At 32.3% G+C, this 13,122-nt stretch overlaps 1 protein-coding gene across 1 annotated transcript in view; it reads right to left on the bottom strand.

The window, feature by feature from the left end:
* The window catches only part of LOC110021778, a 63,965-nt gene extending 52,281 nt beyond the window's left edge, over window positions 1-11,684 (bottom strand). Inside the window, exons 1-12 of the mRNA XM_020720415.1 lie at window positions 10,977-11,684; window positions 6,683-6,882; window positions 4,926-5,079; window positions 4,724-4,833; window positions 4,572-4,641; window positions 4,384-4,466; window positions 4,222-4,297; window positions 4,074-4,114; window positions 3,674-3,796; window positions 441-588; window positions 204-318; window positions 50-132 (exon numbers count right to left, since the gene is read on the bottom strand). Of these exons, the coding sequence (XP_020576074.1) occupies window positions 50-132; window positions 204-318; window positions 441-588; window positions 3,674-3,796; window positions 4,074-4,114; window positions 4,222-4,297; window positions 4,384-4,466; window positions 4,572-4,641; window positions 4,724-4,833; window positions 4,926-5,079; window positions 6,683-6,882; window positions 10,977-11,162 (1,389 nt within the window). The 5' untranslated portion in view covers window positions 11,163-11,684. The remainder of the gene's footprint in view (window positions 1-49; window positions 133-203; window positions 319-440; window positions 589-3,673; window positions 3,797-4,073; window positions 4,115-4,221; window positions 4,298-4,383; window positions 4,467-4,571; window positions 4,642-4,723; window positions 4,834-4,925; window positions 5,080-6,682; window positions 6,883-10,976) is intronic.
* Window positions 11,685-13,122: the final 1,438 nt, after the last annotated feature.

The following is a 13,122-nucleotide window of genomic DNA, read 5'->3' as shown; positions in this document are numbered from 1 at the left end:
TCCATTTTAGAGTCTTATTAAATGGCTACAATGGGTTGAGTATGGCAACCTGCAAAGGTGACCATCTTTTTGCTGGATCTAATTCAACGAGACCTCTCAAGAAATCAACAAGTTTCAAGCGTTCTAAGGTTTCTGCATGTTCATAATCAGAGATAAATAATAAATCAGCTAAAACAGAAATCATAATTTGAGAAGTAGCTGACCTTTAGTAACCTCTTCTTCAAGTAAATTCTTCCGATAGGGATATTTTTCAATTATGTCTTCAAGCTTTACAAAATTGAAATACCGCTTCCCAATTACTGGTTTTTTGCATTCCCTCTGAAAAAATGTAGCAATGAGAAAAAAAAAATCTAAAAAAGATAAATGTCATAAACATTAATCATCAGTCTAAGCTGGCACCAGCATTCTGCTTCAGAAACAAGAATGATACCAGGACTTACAGCTTCATATTCTTCTGCAGTTAACGTTCTATAAGCACATACAACACCCTTAAAGACATCATCCTCCAAGCTATAAATACTTCCAACGTGTTTAAAAAACTTATTTGTGTTTTGTGCATCTCTTAGCAGATCATCAGAGGGTTGTTCACTGCAAAGAAAGTTAGGTGTGAAACTAGCCATTAGCATTAAAGATATGGTTAAAGTCACAGATTTAGGAAAATTAGATAAAAGAAAGTTCAAGATATTTAGTGAGTAAAATGTGCTCTTATTTGATTATAATTGTGCCTCATGGTAACTCACCATTCTCATTCTTGCCTTGACCCTTCAGTTCGCTTAAAAAGCTTATTGATGTGATTAAGCTAGAGGCCATTTGTGAAATATCCTAAGGTCATCAACTATAGACTGATTGGTTTTGAATAATTAGGTGGAATAGGTTGATTAAAATTGATAAATTGGTTAATCATAATAATTAAATTCATTATTAATAAAAAAATGAGGATGGGTAATTGAGAGTCCTGTTTAACTTAAAAAGCAATAGTAGGTAATTAAGGTATTCTCCAAACTCATTAGATTAATTTTCTTAAATGAAAAATTAATCTATAAGAAAATGATAAATATATAATGATAAACAATCTAATTATTTTGAGTATAATTATAAGATCAAGGAAACTTTCATTGAAAAAAGAATTATCATTTACGACATAATATTGTCAGAATATAATAATAATAACAATAACTAATAGTGATAATAATACCTAAAGATACCTAAAACACTAAATCGGTTGGCTAGCAAATCAACTTAACGGAGTAAAGAAAGTTGGATGTGAGCCCAGTTAAAGGAGCATGCCATTAAAAGTCAAAATTATAATTAGTTAATAAAGTTGGTTGCATCAACCTCGTAAGAAGAAACAAAATGGACAAAGTAGAGATACGCAGGAGGCAAAAACAGCGTGAGATTGAACAGGGTGAGGAAAGCGAGCGAAGTAGAAGCAAGGTATGTGAGCATATTGTCACCTCCCAAAAGAGCCCTTATGGGTGGTGGGCAGCCCAGGACTTAAATACTGCTTTTCGGCCCTACACCTAGCTGATGTGGGACTATTTGTCCGTGACATTCTCCTCCACCCAATCACGTGACGCCCTCGTCACGGATCGGCTCTACCGAGGGGCCCACTGGACCATGGAGAGTCCACACACCTGACAGGCAGTAATCTGCTCTGATACCACTTGTCACCCCCCAAAAGAGCCCTTATGGGGGGGGGGCAGCCCAGGACTTAAATACTGCTTTTCGGCCCTACACCTAGCTGATGTGGGACTATTTGTCCGTGACAATATGCAATCAATTGTACAAGCTAAGAAGTATAGCCACACATGAATGGTCGAGCATTAGTGAGGTCTTGAATGCACCAAGTATGAGGACCCTGTAGCATTGTAGCTTTGTGTTGATTCAAGGAGAAAAAATTTTTTAAGTTCATGTCATTTATACTTAAGAGTAAAGACAAAAATAGTCCCACCGACTATTAAGAAGTATTCAATTTAATCCTAAAGTTTTAGAATGCTCTAATTTAGTCTCAGACTATTAAAACTTGCTCTAAATTGGCCCTAAATCATATTTTACGTTAAATTTAACAACTAAATGTATGAATTGAAGGATAATTTTGTCTTTTATGTAATTATTCAAAATTCATATGGTCGTATATAAATATACTTTTTATTTGTTGTTGGAAAAATATAACTTTTAATTTACACAATAAATCTCTTCGCAACAGTCATCACTTTTATTAAAACAATTTTTTTGTTGGATCATCGTTTGAATACACAGCCTTTTGTGTGCGTGAATGCATGTATATATATATATATATATATATATATATATATATATAGATTATGAAAAATATTTGTAAGATCATTTGTGATTTGCCATCAATCACATAATTTTATTATTCAAATACATAATATTTAAGACATAAAATAAATTCATTAATTAGTTTTTTAAGATAACTTTAACTATTTTAAACCACATTTTCTAATAAACAATATTAATAAAAAAATCTATTGAAATCAAGTAATTCATATAATTTCAAATTTAGTGAGCTCTAATTACATAATTATTGATTATTTTAAAAAATTTCATTTCAAAAAAATTGATGACTGCTGTAAAGAGCTTTATTAATACAAATTAAAAATTATAATTTTTCAACAATAAATAAAAAGAGATTTGTATACACAATACATAAATTTTGAATAATTACATAAAAGTCAAAATGCCATTTAATTCATACACACCACCATTTGGAAAATATGTTTTAAAACCAATTTGGAGCAACTTTTAAAAGTCCAGGACGAAATCAGAGCATTCTAAAACTCTAGGACTAAATTGGACACTTTTTACTAGTCGGGGGTTTATTTTTGGCTTTTATTCTTTATACTAAGGTAAGCCTATACCCTAACAAAGTTTCTTCTTCCCCTTTAACCACAATAATTTTGTTTCAAACCCTAGATCAGGTTCTCCAACATAAGGATGATTTTGAAAAAAAATTAATTAATAGATTTTTCAAGGGATTGATATTTGATTAAAGAGAAGAGAGAAATTGAGAATTTTATTAATTTATGATTTTGAGGGAATTAAAAAAAAATTAAAGCTTTTTCAATGTATATTTAAGATATATATTATTAAGAACAAAAACTAGTGAACGTAAAATAGGTTGATTCATGTATTTTAAAAAGGAAAATAACTTTTAGTAAAGATAAAATTGGAGGAATTTTTATAGGTACTCCAAATTTTATGAGCTTACCCAAGTCAGCACAAGAAGTTTTTTTTCATGATAAATAAATAATTTAAGAAGCATGTCAATGTAAATATCTCATTGATATACCAAATCTTCTAAATCTCATTTTCCAATAAAAGTATTAGTTAAAAATATAAACACTACTTCATTTATCTTAAACCTGACGCATTTAATTGTGATCTTTATGATTCTTGCTCCTTTATATGCATAAGATGATGTGAAAATGCACTCATATTTTTTAAAGTTTCTAGCATGAATTGAAAACAAGTATGAACTAATTCACACCAAATAACTTGAATCATCACCATTCTTCAATTTCCCCAAGTACACCAAAAAAGATATCTCATAAATTTAGATAATGCAAAAAAATATATATAGAAATAATAAAATGATGCTGTGCTTGGAAATCTGCATAAATAAGGAACAAATTAAAATAGATTGGCATACCCAAGAATCTCTATCATCCGCTGAAGGAGATCAAACTCCGATGCTCCAGCAAATAAAGGCAACCCCAAGAATAATTCAGCCACAATACATCCAAATGACCACATATCAATTGCAGCTGTATATCTGTGGAAAGGTTAAGCACAAAAGTAGGAGCCAAATAAGCATTGGAGCATGATTCCAATGACCATGCAACTAAACAATAACGAACAAAAAAAAAGGAAAGTAAATCATCATTGCCAATAAGACAAGATGAGCATGCACAATTATATAAATATTGACTGAGCCAGAAGTGTGACAAAGATTAAGTACACGTCCTGAACTTTGACCCAAAGTTAACACAAAAAATGAAAGAGTAAATCTTTTAATATCATTCAGCAGATGCAACATCAAAAGAGGATACGGATAGCCAAGAAGAACTTCAGGGGATCTGTAGTAACGGCTCTGCAACAAATGTATTAAACTTGTGAGCAAAGTGATTTAAACACAAAGCACAGAATACAAATACCCTGAAAAGTAACAGCTATTTTCAATGAAATAAAAATGAGAACCTGAATATATGAGTAAACAGTTCGGCCTTCAAAGCAAGCAGACCCAAAATCAATTACTTTTATATCTGGCCCAGCACTGCCAAGATGAATGTCCTAAACTTAAGGTTGAACTAATAAGAAAAATCATAAGATCTTCAAGCATATTAGTATAAAAAAGCCAACCTTGAGGTTATAAGTATATTTTCTGGCTTCAGATCACAATGTATAATGCCAGCATCCTTTATCACCACCAATGCATGCAGTATCTATTGAAATAATAGAATGGAGAACATAGGGAAGATCAAATCAGATACAAGAACATTAAAAACATAAAAATCATAAAATGTGAAAAAAATCAAATGAAACATTACCTGCATTGAAAACCGACGGACAATGTTCAGTGGAAATCCTCTAAATTGGTTTATTTTTATTAATTCATACCTGTAAGGCAGTTGAAAGATGAAATAAGCGCTTCATGAAAAAAATGAATGAAAGAATTGACATTCAAGGATAACAGACTCACAGGTTTGCACCAAGCAACTCAAAAGATATGCACAGATGATGTTGATAAACAAAATAATCAAGGATGCGAACAATGTGACGACGCTCGTCAGCATTAAATTTCTCATTCAGCTGCAAAATAGATAAAGGAGGTCCAAAGTCAAAAGGGTAGTCTTTTACAGACAAACTGTACAATTTCATTACTCTGCCCCATTTTTCCTCACCCTCGACAAAATGGAAACCTCAACAAGCGCCTGCCGATAATAAGCAGGCTGATTTTTAATAATCTTAACAGCAACATAATTATCAGTTTCAGAAACCCAACACCTCGCAACTTGTCCAAATGTACCCTGACCAAGAAGATCTTTGACAATGTACCTGCATCATTATTCTTTTGAAGATTATCCATCACATGCCAGTGAAAAGCTTGTCAGGCATAATTAATCCACTATTGTAATCTAGAGTTCTCAAAAATTAAATTTTCATATGAAAGAAAAGAGAATTCTCCATCAAGATTCAAACAATCAATTTATAGCAACTCTATGAATCTTATTTAGTAAAAATCTAATTAGAGCAGGCATAAAATTAGGGAACAGAAAGCTTATGCCATGGAGAATTGATATAATTATATTTTGTAATTTATTAAAAGCGATTAAGTACAGCTACAATGTAAGGCATGTTGATTGAAAAACAATTATTAGCAATAAAAAATATATAGGAAAACATGGTTTTCTATCTCTCTATCTCTCTCTCTATATATATATATATATATATATATATATATATATATATAACACAGGTTATGCCCAACAGAAAACGACAGTATTAAGACTAACCATTATGAAACTGAAAAGCTTAGTATAATATCTACAATTCCAGATGTTTTAATCAGTTCTACTCTTTTGATTACTTTGTCCTCGCTTTTACCTTTGTGATAAACATCATAGGTTGAGGTTTAAAATGCCTGTGAGCAAAAATTTCTAGTCAGGCAACATGAAAGATGCATGCAACCAAGCACAAATATGATCAACAAGTACACTGAGACCCGTATAAACACAAGTAAATGTTTATCCATTGTGGAATCCCATTTTCATTAAAAACTCTCTCTGGATGCTACTATATTTTTTTCAAAAGGGAAACTATGAAAAAATTAAACCATAGATTGCTTACCAAAAAATTGTTTATTATCCCATAAAAGAACTTCTCATACATTTAAATACTTGACCAATAGAAAATCTAAGAGCAAAAGTTAGAAGCATTTGGGAGAGTATATTCTGTCTATTGATGATGAGGCATACCACCTATGGAATTGAAAAAAGAATGTTTTGTCTCGTTCAATAAACTCACTTATCCCAAATCAATCATGTTTACACTTATTACTGATTATAGTCATTGATCCCTTGATAAACACAGAAAAGCAACGGTTTCCCGGTCTGCAACAGAGCAGGATTTTCATAAAACAAGGCATTATAAAGCTAGCAACATTTTATTATTATTATTTGCAATAAAACAAGGCATTTATAAAGCAATTGATTAGGTGGCCTCCAGTCATAGTGCAAATCACAAATATAATTTCTTAGTAATACAAGATTGTGTACAACAATCTCACCCATACCAAGCATAGGCAAAAAGCCTTTGTACACTGGGTGTGCCTTTTTTACGTATAAAATATGTGCTATAACACTTTGTTTCCTTCTACAAGAGAATATATTCTGCCAAGAATCATACATAATTAATTAATCACTAATGGTTTCCAACTTCAGTATTTCAATTATTCATATTTTGCACTACATGTGCTATATGTTTTATACTCTATTTAAACTAAAAATCAGTTGAATTTTTTGAAAATGGAAACATCCTGGAAAAAGAGGACTAGTATAAAATTACATTGGAAAGAATAAGTTTACTATGAGGCATATTGGATAGATTAATCATTAACTAGTATAAAATTATACTATTTCAGTATTCAAATGATACAAACCTTTGTTTTGACCCAGTATTGATCAAAATAGAGTTCACGTACAAAATTAGATCATTGTCCTCGTTATCAAAACCATCATTCAATACCCCCGTTGATGGATTGGTAAGGAAGCGCTTGGGGTTCAATATTTCTGAAAATCTAAAATCTGGGTTACATATTTGGAAAGTTTCCACTATCTCTTTGGTTAGTCTTGCCACCAGCTGCAGAGACAAAATCTTTGATTAGGCCTTGCAAAGAAATATATTCAAATGACTAAGGACATCAAAATGCATTCAAAATTATAACATAGGGATTATTATTGTAATACAAACTTGACCACACAACCTAAGCGTTACTTGCTAAACAATATGGACAGCAATGAAATTCAAAAGTGAATATTAGTAAACTGAAACAAGCAAATGGCCTACAAAATAGTAAACAATAAAAACGTCAAACAATGAAACTTTTATCATCAAAGGGTTAATTAAAAAAGTAAATGTTAGTCACATGCCTCGCTTTAACAAGTTAGCCAATATGACAGGAGGAAATTTTATTAGAATCCAAAGCTTGCAATATCCATAAATAACATGTTTTGGAAGATCGCTAATAATGATCAAAGTGGATGAACTCATAGCTTATGTGAATGATAAGCAAGGTATCAACATCATGAGAAAGATAGCTTTCGGATTCATGGTCATTTCATTGATAAGGAAAACAGTTAATAATGCCTTCCAGGGCACTCTAATACTCTCTCTTCTCTCCTTTTTCTCACTATCTCTATTCCTCTTAACCCATTCTCTCTTCCTATCCCAAGCTCACTACCTTCCTTATATTTTAGAGAAAAAAAGCTTCAATTTAGATATTTTAAAAAATATTTTGGTAATGAGTGTAATATGATTTTCTTCAAAATTTTTATTAGTCACCACATCAAAGAATTTATGGATATTGCAAGCTTTGGATTCTATAATTTATGTGGTAATGGAGTATTAGAAGTGCCCATAACGCTTTGTCCTCTTAAAAACCTTTCGGGTGAAATCTCTTTTCAAAAAGAGATAAAGTTCCAACATAATGAAAGTAGAAAGAGCATAAAATCCTTTAGAACTTCTCAGAATAGGTTTTTGTGAAGAAAAATGTCAAATAAATGTTGCGGCTGTTGAAAGAGTAGCATTAAAAAAAGGCATGGTTTACAATAAATCTCACACTACTATTACCAGCTTTAAACAAATTCCAATAAATCTAATAGAGGATAAAGCGTCTGGCAGAGAATACATGTGCATGCACAGAGATGCTTGATATTGATATTATAACAATATAAAGTCATTTTCCATTGAGGCTCAATTCAAACATATAATAACTACCAATTTCAATTAAATACTAATAACATACCAAAATTGAAATGTTACAGAATATTGTTTGTTTATATACGTAGTTTCTTTGTTCTTATTTTCAATTGAAAAAAGTTCCCAAAATAACATGACATTTGAAATAAATATTATGCTTCTTAAATGCCATTAATTTACACCACCCTTTAACTTCAAAAATATGTGAAATTAATCACTCTTATGGACTTGCATAAAAGAATAATAGTAAATTATGTATATGACACAATTAACATAATTTATATATATGTAGAGTGATTTTGACTCAATCATATGGTGTTCATTGATCATGAGAATGCATAGAATTGAATATCATTAAAATTAATATGATGTGCACTAATAAAAAATGTGTCGCAATTTCGTTATAGATATTAAAAATATATATGATAGAGCATTAACTAGAGCTAGAAGTAATTGTGAAGTAAAAAATGAGCTTTAGTAAGGATTGCATAAAAAATATCATTGAGCCTTGTATTGATTATGAAGATGCTCATAAAGATAATCAAAATGAGGTACATTGTATGTTCCATAATGAAAAGTCTAAAAACTTATACTTCTTTAGAATAAAGAGTAAAAATAAATCTAAGAAATAGTTTTAGCGGTCGTGACATTAAAATTTATCACTCAATTTTAGTAGAAAATAAAACAGTGGTGTGTGTGTGTATGTGTGTCTGTGTAAAAGGTTTAGAAAAATTGAATCTATCATATATAAAATAGAGGAATAAATGAGAATATAATTTTTAGAGTTTAAGCTAGACGGTTAAATTTGAAAAATGCTTCAGCAATATTATGTGTTAAGAAAAATTTATAGCAATTTAAATAAAAACTATATAAACTTGCGATTACAGTATTTATGTTGTATGGATTCAAGAGTTAGTAAGTAAGAAAAAAAATCATCAATCATTAAGTTGAGTGATAAACAAAAAACAGATGGATGTGTAGCTAAAACTAAGATGAATAAACTAAAGATTGATTGTTTTAGAAGAACAATTGGAATAACAATTAGTAAGTTGAGGTAGTGAAAAGATGGAGCTACACAATTTAGATATGTACAATGAGTGGCAAAAGTAATCAATGGCATTGGTAAATAAAATTATTATTGAAGAATTAGGAGAAATTTAATTTGTCCTTTGGTAATTTGGATGAGAATTGTTTAAAAAACATTGCAAAGAATAAGTTTAGTGTCTCATGAAGCACTCAATAGGAGCAAATGAATTAATTAAGTTTATCGCAAATACTAGGGATAACGCTAATGATGGAGATGATAACTATTTTGACTCAATCGTAACCCATAGTCATTGAAAATAGATACAATAAAACAAATTCTAAAAGATGTAAAATTTCTGAATAATTTTCATAAATTATGACCATTTACATATATTAAGTTATGCAAAAAAATTAATCTAGGGCGATAAAAAGAACTGGCGATTCATTACAAAGGTTTTTTTTTCTGCATTTAAAAGCTTACTCAAGCTTTGAGTATTTCATCATCTAATATGCTAGCTTAACCATCATCAAACTTATCACAACTATTTTGGGCGTGTTCTATGAATCTTTCGTTAAATATTAGTTGAGGTGCTTGCAAAATCACAAATTAAAAAAAAAATCTTAGTTATTTATACTACCTTCACCATATAATCCAATCTATTACTTTGGAACTCAAGTTTGAATTAGTCAATACATAACTTATTAAGAAGCAAAAAGGTTTCAAATTATGAATGGTTGAAAATTTTGCTTGCATAGAGATATTAATAATTAATCTTTGCCCAAAGATAAATCTTCTGAATTGAAAATGGGTTAATAGAGTAATGTATCTAATCGAATTTTGCCCTTTTTGGGGCCATCTTAAAGAGATTATAATTCGACTAGGAATAAATAGCTCATGTAGTTTGCAACTTTTAAGAGTCAAATTGCCCTAAATCATAATTAAGCAAAGTTCAACTATTGGTAATTCCCATGACAACTCTCGACCTAGTTGAATGGCTCTTAATACATGACACTCAATCCATTTAGAAGCTTCCATGTAAGACAATATGGAGTGATCTCATGTGAGGAAAAGTTTTGTTAAGTCACGTGAGAGTTTCGGCTTTAGTCTTACATTAGACAATTATGTTAGTGTAGAAACAATGGTTGATGTGACCCTCACCCATAAGTTTTAGCTTTTGGATGTAAAATTATTTTGACCGCTAGTGTGTAAAGCTTCGCTTTGGTCTTCTTTTGTTCCACACTCTATAACATAATTAATATGTTAATGTAATATCATGTCAGTTCTGGAGTAAGATAATAGTAATACTTGCAGTCATAAGATAAATCTTCTGAATTTAAAAAAAAAATCTTTCTCTTTCTACGTCATTTCTCTAAGCTAGGCAAGGAATTGAATGCTTCATAAAAGGCCTGTCTATATCTGAAATGTTGGGCTTGCAACTTTCTTCTTCTTATTAACAAAAAAGACTCCTCAAGAGATTCAAACTACTGATACACACATGATATGTTAAAAAAAAATCTAATGTTATACTTTCCTAAAGCATAAATTATCATTGGTTTTATAATTCTATCCATTTTCTTTCTCCCTTCCTCTGAAACACAATTCTCTATAATATTTCTATCCGGCACTACCCTGATGGTTTTATTATTTTCCTAATTTCAATGGCAATGTTTCATCCTATAGTGAGGGCTCACGGCAGTCATTAAAGAGAGGAAAGCAATTGTAGCACTTTCCCGCATGCGGACTAGGATCCAATTTTTAGTCAACATCGCATGAATCTCAAGCTGCAATATGTGCCATGGAAATTTGTCAAGTCAAGAACAAAAATTATTATGCAGCAATCAGCAATCAGCAAAACCTCTCCTTTTTTCTCTTTTCCATTGAAATAACAGCAATAACAGGCAAAGCACATGGGAAAAAGTTAAAGCTGCAGATATGAGTAACAACTTACAGGCCTCCTGACGATAGCCCCAATACTGTCTGACTTGAGAGAAGACGAGGAGTTAATACCGGAGACATCATAAGAGCTGAAAGCACCTATGAACGGCGTCCAAGCAGAAGAAGAACCAGAAATATACGCTCCTCCCGCTTGCCCGCCAGCAGATCCATCCTCCTTGCTTCCCGCGTCCTCCTCCATGGCTCCGCACCGGCCAATCAGTGCATCCCCAGCATCCGATCGGCACCAAATAATAGGATCGAATATCAATACCACGACCTTTTCTTGATCGTATCAATCCCCAAGTCCGGCACAATCGCCAGTCGCAGCTCCGGTTGGATGCAGGGTTGCAATCCCGCCCGAAGATTTCAATCCCATGCTACAGATTGTTGAGAGTTATTCTGCTCATAGCTGCGCAGCACAGAATATCGCCAGCGATGCGGAGCCTGCAATGCCTGTAATCGGCTATTCCAAATAAAAAATAAAGCTTCCCCAGGAAGAGGAAGAGGGATTATGATCCTAACGGGGCGGGCGACAGCTACAGAAAATAGGGTTCGATTATTATGCAGGAAGATAAAAGAGGAAGTTCCTCAAGAGATGAACCAAGACGGATTTGAGGGCGTGGCGTAGAATTATCCTGCCCGTCCTGTTTTCTTCTCCGCCTCCGTTAGCTTCTGTCGTCCCTCTTCCTCGCCGATTTTAGCGTACATGATGGCCACGATTAACCATGGTTATTTAACTACACATAATAGCTACGTGCACGGATGGAGTTGACCATAATATTTGACCATCGGTTATTTGCCACTTGCCAAGAAGAACGGACGGTTTCAAACTCGGGTTGTGCTGTGGGTGACTTCTCCGGGCTTAGCTGATGATTTACATTTACTTGTTGGCAGCGTAGAGTCGTTCAATGTCTAAACTATAAAATAACAAAGAGCCAATGTTCGCAAATTCTCGAAACAGTATTAAGGGTTATCCGATGTCAGTTATTTGTAGCATTCGGTGATAGTTGATAATTCATGATTTTAATATAAATAATCTTACTTTGTTAAGGTTTTTATATAATTGTTTAGTAGCTTAACATACTACTCGGTATATTATACCGCTATGCTAATAATAAACAATCTCATTAACCAACACCTTATAATAACCACTAGGAACGTGAGCTATGGTGCTAACATTGGTTGCCCGTGCAATGGCATACCTTAGATTTAGGTGACTCAATCCACTTGAGATATTCATACTTGTCTTTGTAAAATCTATCATTTTGCGTCAAAGTCTTCCATTAAGACTATGCCAAATAAGTGTTGACCTCATACTCACTAAAAACTTTCAAATTCTCTTTTATTAGTATTTATATCATTAAAAATGATTTAATCAATAGGAAGTACTCTTTAGAGGAATGTTTTTGTATTTATGGTAGAAACTCATGACAATGTGCCCCATAACTCAAGTTATCCAACTAGCGAGAAGCAATAAGATAATATCAACAACGATACCTGTTAGGTCAGTCTCAATATTTCTTAACATAATTCAAGGACATTATGTCTGCATTCATCATTTGGTCACCTAGATGGAGAAAATGATGAAAAAAATGGATGTTATACAGCAAATGATGGCTACCATGCAAAACATCCCTTTAATAGAGCATGTTGGGATTTATTCCATTGATATTGAAATGCCTCATAATCACTTTAAGATCTAGCTTTGTTGGTTCATATTAACTGATGGGCTTCCTCTTTTAACACTTGAGAGTAGTTAATGCATATGGGTGTCTGCCTAAATTTGACATTTCTTTTATCCTTTTTAAGAGTGGGAGGAAGAAGAAGCGCACAAAGTTGGAGTCATCGCAATGAGTCTCCAAAGGAAGAAGTTGTATGGAACTCCCTCTCCTTGAGCTAGTAGGTGGGGCCACTATAAGAAGTAAAGTGCGGTTCAAGTATAGATGAAGAAGACTCTTATCATTATTAGGTAGCTTAAACTTATATGGGGTATTAGATATAACAATGATAAAAATTGCTTACTACCCTCAGCTGGGAATATGCCTCCACTCTAGGTTCCTGAGGGTCAAAATAATTATAAAGTAAGGAATAAAGAGATAAAATCCTCTTTCATTAACTAATGTTTAGCTCTAGTTGAATTGCTATAATAGTTTAGCTTG

The sequence above is a fragment of the Phalaenopsis equestris genome, unplaced genomic scaffold (assembly GCF_001263595.1).
Source record: "Phalaenopsis equestris unplaced genomic scaffold, ASM126359v1 Scaffold000146, whole genome shotgun sequence".
Taxonomy (NCBI): Eukaryota; Viridiplantae; Streptophyta; class Magnoliopsida; order Asparagales; family Orchidaceae; genus Phalaenopsis; species Phalaenopsis equestris.
Note: the sequence above shows the minus strand (reverse complement) of the source record. Positions and strands in the feature narration are given on the sequence as shown.